General features: G+C 38.0%; 1 protein-coding gene across 7 annotated transcripts; it reads right to left on the reverse strand.

Moving 5' to 3' along the window:
• LOC109714106 (BUD13 homolog) lies at positions 93 to 10,548 on the reverse strand. 7 transcript variants are annotated; one of them, XR_002217246.1, is made up of 11 exons: positions 10,153 to 10,546; positions 8,987 to 10,037; positions 8,824 to 8,888; positions 8,635 to 8,690; positions 4,424 to 4,527; positions 3,289 to 3,361; positions 3,035 to 3,215; positions 1,021 to 1,114; positions 808 to 860; positions 457 to 547; positions 93 to 245 (listed from the first exon to the last, which is right to left on the reverse strand). XR_002217246.1 is itself a non-coding variant. In XM_020238542.1 (8 exons), exons 1-8 carry the CDS (start codon positions 10,367 to 10,369, stop codon positions 1,029 to 1,031), a joined length of 1,833 nt encoding a protein of 610 aa, XP_020094131.1. In that variant the 5' UTR covers positions 10,370 to 10,546; the 3' UTR covers positions 677 to 1,028. The 7 variants fall into 7 exon arrangements, 2 of the variants coding, with proteins under 2 accessions (XP_020094131.1, XP_020094130.1); XR_002217244.1 differs by having other exon boundaries at positions 808 to 897; XR_002217245.1 differs by having other exon boundaries at positions 1,016 to 1,114.

The raw sequence follows: 12,710 nt of genomic DNA on the forward strand, positions 1-12,710 counted from the left end.
AGATTCATTTGTTACCTTATTTCAAAATATATAGTTTTATATCTTCACCTTTTCAAAATTATTAGCACTAATATATTTATAAAATAGAGAAGTATAGGCAGCAAAGCGCAAACCCTACACTAATATAAAAAGCTAAAGAAAGAACAATAATACAAAACGAGGCCTGAGTTTTAGATTTTCCCATTGACAAACAAACCTCGTTTGGCGTCCTCGGCCATACATCATCGAGCTCCGCTGCTTAAAATCTGTGTTTAACAAAGCAAAAGAATTACCGACCGTCCCTAGCGCAAGTAGCAAAAAACTTGACAGTTGGTACCAAAGTTCCAAATTCGAATCCTAATTGATTCACATTTCCAGCTAAGTTTATTTCTAAAAAAAATAAACGAAACGGTTTCATGCTATCTTTCTTTCAAAAAAAATAAAAGAAAAACAAAGCAACAGAATTTGCAACAATACCAAAATGAGAACTTAGTCAAACATCTGCCCAATGGACCCAGGAGTTGCAACTGTTGTTATGCGACAATGACAGAGGCACGACAGTCCAATGCTACAAAAGGCAACAACTCAAATATCAGGAGAAAGGCAATGGCCGAATATTAGTTAGCATCACAAAAAGATCCAGCCATGTGAAAATTCTATTATCCTTGAAAAGAAAATTTTTTTAAAAAAATCTGAATTTACTAGTACAGTGATAAGCACGGCAAAAGATGCTACTATATTCATATATAATTGATCTAAACAGACAGTGAAAAATTACAAAGTAGTTATCCAGATTCGCAAACCGTGAAGAGCAAAAAATTTGCATACCTCTCCGCTCTAGAAACCAGGAGATTCCTGTCGTGTAGAAACACGATCGGTGACTGTGAATATCAAAAAGGAAGAACATTTCTCGCTCATCTAGGTTACAGCAAAACTTTTAAGAATGATACCAACTTACACAAAACAACAATATTCCAGTATAGCAGCAGAAGCTTTATAGTGCAAATATACAAGGAATTATCTAGCAGGATGGTACCATACTGAGCGTGTCACATATCAGAGACGGACCATAAAAAAGCTTCTTGCTCGGTTGCCTGCTTCTCGTTCTGTCTCTTAAACAATTCTTTCTCAAATCCTGCAAGTAGCGAAAGCAAAAATATCACAAACATCATTCTTTGCAATACACAACATGTGCTACCAAAATTCTTCAAACTTCTCTACAGACTGAATGTACTTTATAGAAGTGCTACACTTTACGGTCAACGACATTTTAATCACCAAAATGAAATATAACTACAAATACTAACCCCTTGACTGATGCTTCGACCATCTAATTCATCATAAACATGGGCAAACTATATAAAAGACTGGTGGAAAATACTATTATCTGTTACGCATTTTCAGTCCTTAACGTGTTGAGATCACTCAATTGCCTATTTCAGCTTTTTAAGGAACCTTAGGGTGGCATAGCAAGCCAGATTTCTTAATCAAAAGCTTGTGTTATATTATACATCATATATCTCACAAGATCTTCAAGTCTCCACCGCTAAAATTTATCCGTATTATTATAGCAGATGTTACTAAAAGAAAATGGTGGAAACAAGCATATATCTCACAAGATATATTAAAGCTTGTAACATATTATACGTCATATATCTGACAATACTTCCAAGTCTCTATTGATAGTTCTCCATATTATTACAGCAGATTTTACTCCAAAGATAGTAAAAACAAAATATATCATCAAACAAGTCAAGAACTAGGTAAATATAGAAAGCAGAGCAGTTGAAATGAACTAACTTGGGGCATCCTATTTACCTCTTAGGGCGTTTGGTTTGCGCTATCTTTTTAAGATTCCTAGTAATTCAATAGGAATAAAAAAATATGACGGTGTTTGGCTAAACATACTAAGTAATTTAGCTGGTAATATTAGATTTACTTGGGAATGAGATTCATCCCAAAATAGTAATCTCATTTCCTTGAGGGAGGGTGGGTATCCTCATATTAATGGATTAGAGTAATCATAATATATCTAATCTCTTTCTTTTTCCCTACCCGCCGGCTAGTTGGTATTATTTTTCTTTACATTCCAACCTCGTATCTCTCTCTAAACTTATTTTTTTCTCTCTAAACTTCAACTCTTTTTCTCTCTCTAAACTAAGCTCTCTCTCCCCCTCTAATCTCGACTCTATTTCTCTTCCTATTTCTTTAATTATGCTCTCTCTCTCTCTAACCTATGTTCTTTCTCTCCCTTTTTTCTAAAAAGATGTTGAAATTTTTTGTGGCATTATCTAAAATTAATTAAAAAAACAAATAAATAAATTGTATATTTTTTGTAAACTTAAATAACATGACTAAATAATATAACCGTGCGAACCAAACACAGAAATGCCACATTCTTAGTAATAGGATGAATAGAAATAAGATTCTCGGACATCTTTTTATTGCTAGTAATCTTTCATAGTGCGAACCAAACGCACCCTTAAAGCAATATAAGATCTTACAAACTGCATGTCAAGACAACAAGGACTGAGAAGAACACGCGGAGTTATTGATATAACATAATGACATTTAGACCTAACAGTATAAAAGCTAATCCTCAGATATATTGATAGATCAAACAATGTGATAAGATGTTTGTGCTAATCCTCAGATATGTCGATAGATCCAACATGTGATAAGATGTTATGACAAACCGATTGTCTAAATTTTCACCAAGATTATACAATCTGTTGGATGGCCGGTAGAAATATGTCAAAATTAAAAATCAACTAAAAGCATTACCAGCAACATAAAGGATCAGAATTACAGTAATAGGCATACTCAAATAGATGGTGAACGACTAGCTTGAGACAATGTCCGTTGACTTGGAAGTCTAGAAGGAAGCAACAACTAATCATCAAAACGAAAATGGCTTTCTGTTCTGAATGTAAGAAAAATTGTTTCCCTGTAGCTATAGAAAGTAAGTAGAAAGTAACAACTACGATCTATGAAAACAACCAAAAGCAGAAGAAATAAAGAAAAATGCCAAAATTGTGGTGGGAGAAGGGCAAACCATTGCTACGATCTACTCCATCCCAGTGCCGGCCTGGCCTTATACCATAGCGATTAGGAGGGAAATCTATTCCACGTTTCAGCCAACTGTGACTCGGAATTGTCTGAGGAATTATAAAGCCAGACTCTTTCATCTTCACATCAACACCTAAATCTTCCAAAATAGGCTCCGGGTTCTTCCGCTGCAATAGATAGATAAACGAGTCAATCACAGTGCTAACAGTAATGATATTTCCCCATAGCCAAATGATGTACCTTAACTAGATGTGCCATCGGATCACCCCATCGGATCCTCTCCTTCAACATTTTATCGAGATCTGGATCATCTCTGCGGGTAGAAATTAAATGAATCATTACATGAATTAGAGGTTGATACCTGATTAATGACAGCTATATTTATTTTTTGCAAAGGAGCCTAATCAAAGTTTGACTTGGGTTTTGATTCATCCACAAAATTTTCATTATAACAATTTAGTCCAGTAAGTATGACCTCGATTTCAGTTTCATTCTCAAGAGTTATAATTTTATTCCTGAACTTTGTTCTTGGTTTAAATTTCCTCCCTAACAACATTCGACCTCTGTTTCAATTTTTTTCCTTCAGAGTTTCAATCTTACTAAAGGAAGTCTAATAATATGATGCTAACATGGTACTTTTGCAACTTGTAGATTAAATACAGTAATTAATTGTTAGACAGAACGAACTTCAGGTACTAAATTGTTACAACTAAAACTCAGAAAATGTCAACGAAATCCAGGAAATCAACAGGGACCACATTTTAATTTACCCAAGAGCAATTGATTGCAAGGGAATACCTGCTAACAAGATCAGCCATCTAAAGTAACAACACCGCAAGTGTAATTTATTGCTGCAGCTTAAGCTAGAAAGACAATGAGAAGAAACCCCTTTTTATGGTAACGGATTATCAATGTGCTTATCATTATGAACGGATAAGTAGGAAACCAATCCTTAGTTGAACAGAAGTAACATGACATAAGGTAGTCCGCCCCTCTGTCCTTATGCCACAGATCGAGAAGAGACAATACATGTGCGAATTTCCATAAATTGGGAAGTTCGGAATCAGCTTTTCACAATCTTTTATCCTATGATCAAGAAAGATTTGATGTTGCAACTACATACACTTGGTCATACCAATCAGGGAGGTTTAGTAGATTTGAATTTATTATCCTTCATTAACAACGTGTTCCATATTTGTGATATGCAGAAAACATAGGTGAAGGAAACAGTTAATTGAGTAGGGGTTTCTTTGCACATCACACTAAACAGGATTTTTCTCATCAGAATTGATTTCTATAAGCTGTCAAATTATTATGACTGATTAAACCATTATAAATTGCAAAGAACTGGAGATCAATTATTCTTCATGCTTACCTTGATCGTGCAAAAGGTTTATCCTTCTCAATCTCTAGCTCTAGTGCTCTAGCCTCAGCTTCACGCTTTTGAGCTAAGCCCTTACCCCATTCCAATTTCACTTCCTGAAAGTAAAAAACAAAATGTCAATAGGGAATGCAGCAGAAATAACATTACAATTATAAAAATCATATGACATTGATATCTTCATAAAGCAATTGATAATATCATTGATAATGTACACTAGGAAAAAAATGGCAATTAATAAACAATGCGTGATAAAATTTACTTTGTAAGGGTTTTTCTTTTCTTTTTTTGTTTTAAGTATCTTTCTTTGTATAATCAGGACCCTTACTAAAACGCGTGAAATATTAAAAAACATCAGCTCCATACTGACGATGAGTCAAAACCGCTCTAGTAAAACATCAACTTCCTAGTTTAGGTAAACATTTTCCATAAAATAACTAAACCACCACAAGTTTTATAATTAACTACCAAACAAGTAAATTATTAGAATTCCACATTCATGCAAATAGAAGCTCCTTTCACCGCCGAGCGTAAAGGGTGAAATATTACTAAAAATATTACGATCTTCAAAAGCAACACATACCAATTACCTAAATATGTTTGCATTCTATATTGCTCTGTGTTTTGCTAGCAAATTGTGCAGTAGAAACAAGTATCAGATCCAACATGAATCAACTTGACCAACACATACCTGTTTCTAACACTCATGCATTAACATTACAGTAACATATTAAAAAACTCATGCAAGAAACTCAAAAGGAATTATTTTAAATAAGAAAGGGGCAAGTAGTTTTCTGCTATTAATAAACAAGAATATTAACCAAAACATCTCGGCTAGCAATACAGTAAAAAACCTAGTAATTCTCACCATCTCCATAAAGATACCCTTCACTGGTAAACAAATTAACTGGTCCCTAACTAATAAAAGTCATATAAGCAGAATCTTTGTGCTAGAAATCAGTCTCCAATTAAGGCAAATTGGTGCAAAATTCGATCACTTATATGTGCACAATGTTAACATATTAGGCACTTGTCAACAGTATTCTTCATCGCTTCAAAATGCGATATGCTACACACAATTGGAACCGAAAAAGATTTTTGGTGACAAACTTTGGAACCTTCACATTCCAATCCTTAATTCCAAAAAGATTCCCTCCTCCCGACACATGCACTTCCATATTTCACCTTCCACCTCTATATTACTTTTACAGTAACCATTAATATATCTATATCCACCACGTGACACTAAAACAGAACAAACATCTTTAAGGCATTATCCAATCTACCGGTCATTTTCTCAAAGAAAAGTTATTTCATGATAGCTCTTCAAATGCCTATTAGCGTTTAAGTTAGCAAAAAAACATTCTTATCTTAAGAGGTATTTGTATGATTAGAAAAAATTAGAGAAAGAAAGACACTAGTCAACATAGGCATGTATCTTTAAAGTGCTTATTTATATATAGCCCCCAAAACAAAGATATAATTATACAGATACAGACCCATTTAAATTTGAAGTGTTCAATGACATGCCAATTCACACCGCTAGGCAACTATAAGGCACTTTGCTAAGACATTAAAAACTGCATACGCAACATTTAATAACATATTTAACATGTAAAAGCATATTTACACTGTCAACGGACAAAAGAGAATGGTTGTCTGCATATTTACATAAAATATCAAGTAGAAAATTTTGCATATTAACACGATATATCAAGTAGAAAAGGATAGTTCTTCCATTAATAAAATTGTGAAAAAGAAAAATATCCCAAAGGGCAAAGGCCAACACACGGAATCTCATGCTTGTCAAGAAATGGCTTTCTTAAATGCTACTATGATCCATAGTAGTAGGGTAGATTTGTAACAATAAGCACCAGAACAGTGTGCATAAGCTTTAGGACCTGTTTGGATGTCAAAATGAGTTAATCATCATTTCACTGATAACTCGTGGACGACAATGATTTTCTTCTGTGATTGTAACATTGAAGTTTGATTTTAACTCCTTACAAGGTATCGAAGGCGAAAAGCTAGTTGCTTCACATTTCTAGCTAATGGGTTAATATTATAAAGTCGAAGGCCGAAAGCTACAAATCTACCCCACTACTAAATACTTATGTAATAGGTATTCCAAACTTATGATTTTCTTTTTACAAGACCTTTTAGATGTTATAGATCCCATATATCGAGTTAAATTTTGATTTTAAGGTGTTAGTAATCAAATATTTGCTGAAGTTTATGACATGCAGGGACAATCAGGGTGTAGACTATAACTTTTCCCTCTTAAGAGTTCATTATAAGAACTCTCCTTTGGAGAGGGCTTGCGTGCACAATGACGCCAACACTCTTTGCATCTATTTTTTTTCCTTTCAGTTATCTCCGGACGTGCATCGGATGCTCATTGTTCACGCATCTACTGCACATCCCCTGTCCAAGGCGTGCCTGGAGCCAAGTCATTGTTTCAAACATTTAGTCACACTTGATATTGTCATGAAAACAGAGACAAATCTGATAAAAGGTCAAGATGGATCAAATTATGCATCGGATTGTGAAACATTCGATTAACTCAATGTGTTAAAAGCAAAGAAAATATAAAAGATCAATATAAACAGTATTTCAAAATGAGATATGCCATCTATATTATACAAAATAAAAAAATCCAAAATAAACATAAATTCTTTGCTGATGTTCTGTTAGTTTGATGTAGTTTCATATGCTGGTTGCAACTGCCCATGTTACTTGGTGCGATTTTCAATGTTGTCTAGCAACTCCAATTTACATTTCAAGTGCAGCAACCTCATATATATGATGTTTATAGAGTTCATATTTTATAGGTGTCAATGTACTGAAGATCTTTGAATGTAGGATAAAAGTCATCGAATAGTGTTCATTGAAATTGATGCTCTATTTGGAAGGGAAAAATAAGAAAAATGAGGAATGGAACGAGAAAAAAAAACAAGGAGAAGATTAAGGTCTAAGGCCAAAAGCTAATTTTTCCTTACTAATTATATGACATACATTATACTGGGATATTCTCTTCTTTATGACATCAAGATGCCTTGGGACAGCATCCAAATTTACTATAACCTTATCTACAATCAAAATAAGGTTCTTGCAAACCATACTTGTAGCATGACTTACTTCTTTCCTCTATGAATCTTATTTAAGTGATATTTGCAACTAACTAGGTTGCTTCCTTATCAGTAAGGAATGGACAAAAATTTGTCCCAAGATGCCGAAAATCTAATAGCCACCTCCCTAAAAACTTAACTAATCATGACTAAAATTACCGAACTCAAGGATATTGGTAGCCAGTGTTGCTGTATTCATATACTGGACTCAACAATCTCATCATACAGTCTGGGGCGACAATTCCTTGATCAACAACAGTCAGCAAATCTTCAATCACAAACTCGACCGGCTCTTCAGTCGAGTTCTTCTTATCTCTCGTCTCCATCATCCTCTTTATCTTTAGAAAGAAGTCATGAGACTTCTTAATACTGCTTATCTGTAACAAAGGGAGATTCAATAGGGGTATCTTGAATTCCTCCTATCTGTTGCTCCACCGAAGTAGTGTAAAATTCTTTGCTATAATGGGCAGGACCTTTGAATTTTGAAAGTTGGCTTGAACATCTAACTATGAACAGATTTTTGACTCAAATGACAAGATCTTTCGCTCTAATAGTAATTTGATGCAACCTTGGGAATGTAGAGAATAATCATAGATGATTGTTTGTCTTCATTGGTAAGACAGAGGGAGAAAGAAGGTCATAGAACATCATTCAACAGATTGACGCTATCTTTTCATGAAGATATAATATAAGGAGAAATAGGACGAGAAAAGAGGAGGAAGGAAAATAAGGGCCACCACATCACAAACAGATTCAAAGAACTCAAAACTTACTCTACCATATCAACTATCATGGCATGTCCCTCAATGTATCTAAACTTAGTTTTCTCCTATTTGGACTATATTGGTAATTTTATTAAGAGTTTTCCCCGCACCCCACCCCACCAAAAACCCACCACCAACCACCACCCCCCACCCCCCTCTCCGGCACAAAAAAAAAAGTTGCACCAAAAAAAAGTCAAAAAACAAAACAAAATAGCAGATGATTTTTGTAATTATTTGGTAACAACGTAGCTCTGAAATACAGAAGCAAAGAGGAAACAACAATGGGAAAATGATCAAATAAACAACGATATACCTTTGGCTTGTCATCTTCCTTTGATTTTAACAGTTCTTCCTTTGATATAATTTTTCCTACAAGAGCAATAAACTCAGGTAACAATAAATTCTATAACAATAAATTCTAAAAACCAACTGCCAACTGAGGCACTAAAACCTAAAGCCAAGGCAAAAATGACTAGACATATAGCAAAAGAAATAAGCAAACCTGATTTATCGCGAAATACTGGCTCTGCTCCTCTTCCACTCTTCGAAGGATCAATGGAAGCAAATCTACACGTATCAAGTTCATTACATGTCAAAGTGACCATTTCACTAACAAGCCAACACAGAAAGCGAATGAACATAGATCAAACTTATTAGCTAGTTACCTAGATTTCTGTTCCTCCCTCTTCTTGTCGATCTCTTCTTTGAACTCCTGCTTGGAAAATAACCCGGCTCTAGGTGGCTCCTTTCCCAAAGCCACCTCCTTCCGTCTTCTAGGTGGAGAAAGATCTGGTGAAGAATCCTTCCGGTTCCTTCGCAGAGCAAGAAGGTCTGCAGCAGGAGAACCATGAGCTTTACGGGATGGAGATTGGTCGACGGCCCGTCCCTTTTGGCTTCGCCTTGGAGGAGAAAGGTCCGTAGGCTCCTCTGAGTCATGGGGGCCGCGCTGCCAAGGAGGAGAAATGTCCTCTGGCGGGCCCTCCCCAGCTTTCCGTTCGGGGGAACGATCAGTAGCTACCGTCCTCCAAGCTTTTCTCAGAGGAGATAGATCCTCAGATACCTTCCTCCTAGGGGGTGACATATCCTCCACCTTGCCGTCGCCCTTGTGACTTCTCCTCGAAAGAGAACGGTCCAGAAGCTCCTCAGAGTCATGGCGCACACGCCTACGGGGAGGAGAGAGCTCCTCACCATCAGCAACCTGCCTACGACCCTTTCTCGGAGGAGATAAATTCTCAGGTAACTTCCTCCTCGGCGGTGACATATCCTTCACCTTCGCATCACCCCTGCGGCTCCTCGGAGGAGAAATGTCCGGAGGCTCCTTTGAGTCATGGCGCACATGCCGCCGGGGAGGAGAATCAATTCGGCCCCGACCCTTTCTCGGAGGCGCTAAATCCTCAGATAACTTCCTGGTCGGCGGTGGCGTATACTCCACATTTTCATCACTCTTTTGCTGCCGCCGCAGAGGAGATAGGTCCGGCCGGTCCGGACTCCGCTCTGGAGAGGGGGTGTCAAACCGCGCACGGGGCTGCCGCGGTGGGGAGAGATCACCAACGCCGCCGCCTTTGGCGACATCAGAGAGCTTCGAGGGATCCGACACCGACACCCAGCCGCTCCCGTCCTCAGCAATTGCGTGGTAGGGCTTCCGTGCGCGGATAGCCTCGAGGCGCTTCATGCGCTTCACCTCTATATCCTCGTCGATCTGAGGTTGCTCTTCTCCTTCGCCCGAGCAACAACAACAACAACAAAAGGCAATCCAATAATAAATCAGGGAAAAGCAACAACAACCATTAGGGTTAGGGTTCGGGTTAGGATGAGGGCTTGGGGAGTATACCGGGGGAGTCGGCTTCGTCCTCTTCGATCCGAACGGGCTTTTGCCACACGGGGTCTTCGTCGACGACGAGGACGCCGCCCGTCGAGTGGGGCTTGGACTTCCGCTTCTTCTTCTTCGCCTTCGCCTTCGCCTTGTTGGGGTCGTCGGCGTCGGATTGGTACCTCTTGAGGTACTCTTTTAGGGATAGGGCGGCGGTGGAGGTCGAGGCAGGCGCCATGGCGAACAGCGTTTCCTGCGTGTCTGAGCTCACGGAAGGAGAAGATTCGAGGGCGGCCTTTCACCCCTGTCACTGGAATAAGCCGACGGGCCGGGTGCGAGCGGGGCGCAGGCGGCAGCGCGGCGCGCGCGGGCGCGGGCGCAGGCGCGGGGAGCGGGCGGGGTGCGGGCGCAGGCGCGGGGAGCGGGCGGGGTGCTCGCGCAGGCGCGGGTGGGGTGGGCTCGGTGCGGCCCAATGAGTTCGGCGTGATAGTTCCACTAGCAATAATAACTCATTGGGTCAAAACCATCCTCCCAAAATACTTAAGCTCAGTTATTATTGCTAAGCTGGAGTTTTCTTATATACCCAATAGCAATCACATTCCTATCCGAAGTGGAATTATTGGGGTGTCACAAAGAATCTTTCTTACAATTTAAAATTCTGAGATTTTCTCTTCCATATTAGCACATATATTAATAATATCTTCCAGTCTAGTAAAATAATCAGTAAAAAATTCATACTCCTCCATACGAATAGAATCAAATTGGCTAGTAAGCATTTTGAACTTCTAAATTTTTACTAGACGTATACCCTCATGTGTAACTCGTAGAATATCCGAAATCTCCTTATCTGTTTCACACGCCGAGATGCGTGAAAACTCAGTTTGAAACAGAGCATTAAATAAAGTATTAATTCCTTTTTTCATTGTAAGAAGTCTCGCTCTCATCCTTTGACCACTTATTTCGTGGCTTAGGTATGGTTGCATTGCAGTTTAATCTGTTGGATGTTTCCATCCGAATTCCATGGATTGCCATACTCCCCCATCTATTGTGATGAGGAAGGCTCTCATCTGGACTTTTCAATAAGCATACTTGGTCCGATAAAAAAGAGGAGATCTATTAATATTATCATCTTCACCCATTATGATAAAAAAATCTAGACCCTACTGTGATACCACTTATAAGTTATGGGACTTTCAAGAATCTACCTAGAAACTATCAATTACCCAGAGGGGGGTTAATAGGTATGACGACGGCTAAAACACATAATTCGATGCAATAAAAATAAATGCAAAAAAAAGGAGCACACTGAGATTTACGTGGAAAAAACTCCAACTAGGAGTAAAAAATCCACGGGACCAATACACAATAACAATCCACTAAAAAATAAAAGATTATAAGGTGATTACCGACTCCACGAACTCAAACCTCTCTTTTATCTTCTTTGGATTTTGCGCACACCAACAAGTTGTCTACACCCCATGTTCGAATCCATGAACGCCACTCGAATCCACGAGCACCAACGATCCCAATCCATGAATCATCTTGATCACGTCGAATCCACAGCGCCACTCCGTCCGAAGTAAAACGAACAAAGTTGGTGATGATTTATTGCTTAGATGATCATGAAAGAACCATAGAAGATACCTTTAAGCAAATCTCAAATTGATTCTAGAAGAACATTACAGATCTAAGACACCAAGAATCAATTTGAGAGAAACTTGTTGTAGAATATGAGAAATACAGTTTTCTACAAGTTTCTAGAGTTTTTAAAAGATAAAATATGCTTAACCACGTTTTAGAGACACCTCCCACATCTTATTTATAGATTTGAAAGTAATTAGAATTAGATTAGGATTGAAAAACTTATTTTTAAAAAAATCACGACGGGTTTAGGGTCTGAACTCTACATTAGGGTTCGGACTTTGAAGTTTCAAAAACATCAAAGTCTGGATCTTACCGTCAAAGTTCAAATTCTCCCTACATACCAACCAAGAAAGCTTACAGGATCCGCACCTTGTAACCAGGGTTCAAATTTTGAAACTTGGAAAACTTTAGTTTTGAATATTTATCAATTTATACCTATTCTATATCTTTCAAACACATGTATATGATTATAAGTAACCATCAATATTATTTAAACTTACCAAGTGTTGTGGATTTATGTTCTGTGTCTTCGAGTTTTCTAACTTCATCTTTTCTTTCTTGATCCTTTAAGACTCCGACTCACTTCACAAAATATGCCAATATAAAATTTGTAACACAGTTGTCGGCAATGCTTGTTCACATAGTTTAATGTCGAACTTGTGCTATCATAAGTTACTCGCACGCGAAGCGAACGTTTTCCTTGGCCGCTTGCAGTGGGTCCGGTCCCAAGGCAGATTTTCTTACCAATCTTGCCCCTATGCAATGGGCAATTAGCATTTCCTTCATTCAAGGCTCCACAAAGTGCCATTCCAATGCTTCCTAAATATTATTATTGTAGGCGAACTCTTCAAATACTAGCATTGGTGTCATGTTCATCCATAGTCTGATTCTTCTCCGTGATAATGCTCGACTCTATGGTTCAACGACCCCACTAA

Source organism: Ananas comosus, linkage group 8, assembly GCF_001540865.1.
Source record: "Ananas comosus cultivar F153 linkage group 8, ASM154086v1, whole genome shotgun sequence".
NCBI classification, from domain to species: domain Eukaryota; kingdom Viridiplantae; phylum Streptophyta; class Magnoliopsida; order Poales; family Bromeliaceae; genus Ananas; species Ananas comosus.

Excerpts from the sequence above, each read along its gene's own strand:
- LOC109714106 (XM_020238541.1), bottom strand. The coding sequence starts at position 10,369 with ATGGCGCCTGCCTCGACCTCCACCGCCGCCCTATCCCTAAAAGAGTAC. Across the intron at positions 10,038-10,152 it reads GGACGAAGCCGACTCCCCCG|GAGAAGAGCAACCTCAGATC; the intron begins GTATACTCCCCA and ends GCTCGGGCGAAG. Across the intron at positions 3,362-4,423 it reads AAACCTTTTGCACGATCAAG|AGATGATCCAGATCTCGATA; the intron begins GTAAGCATGAAG and ends TTCTACCCGCAG.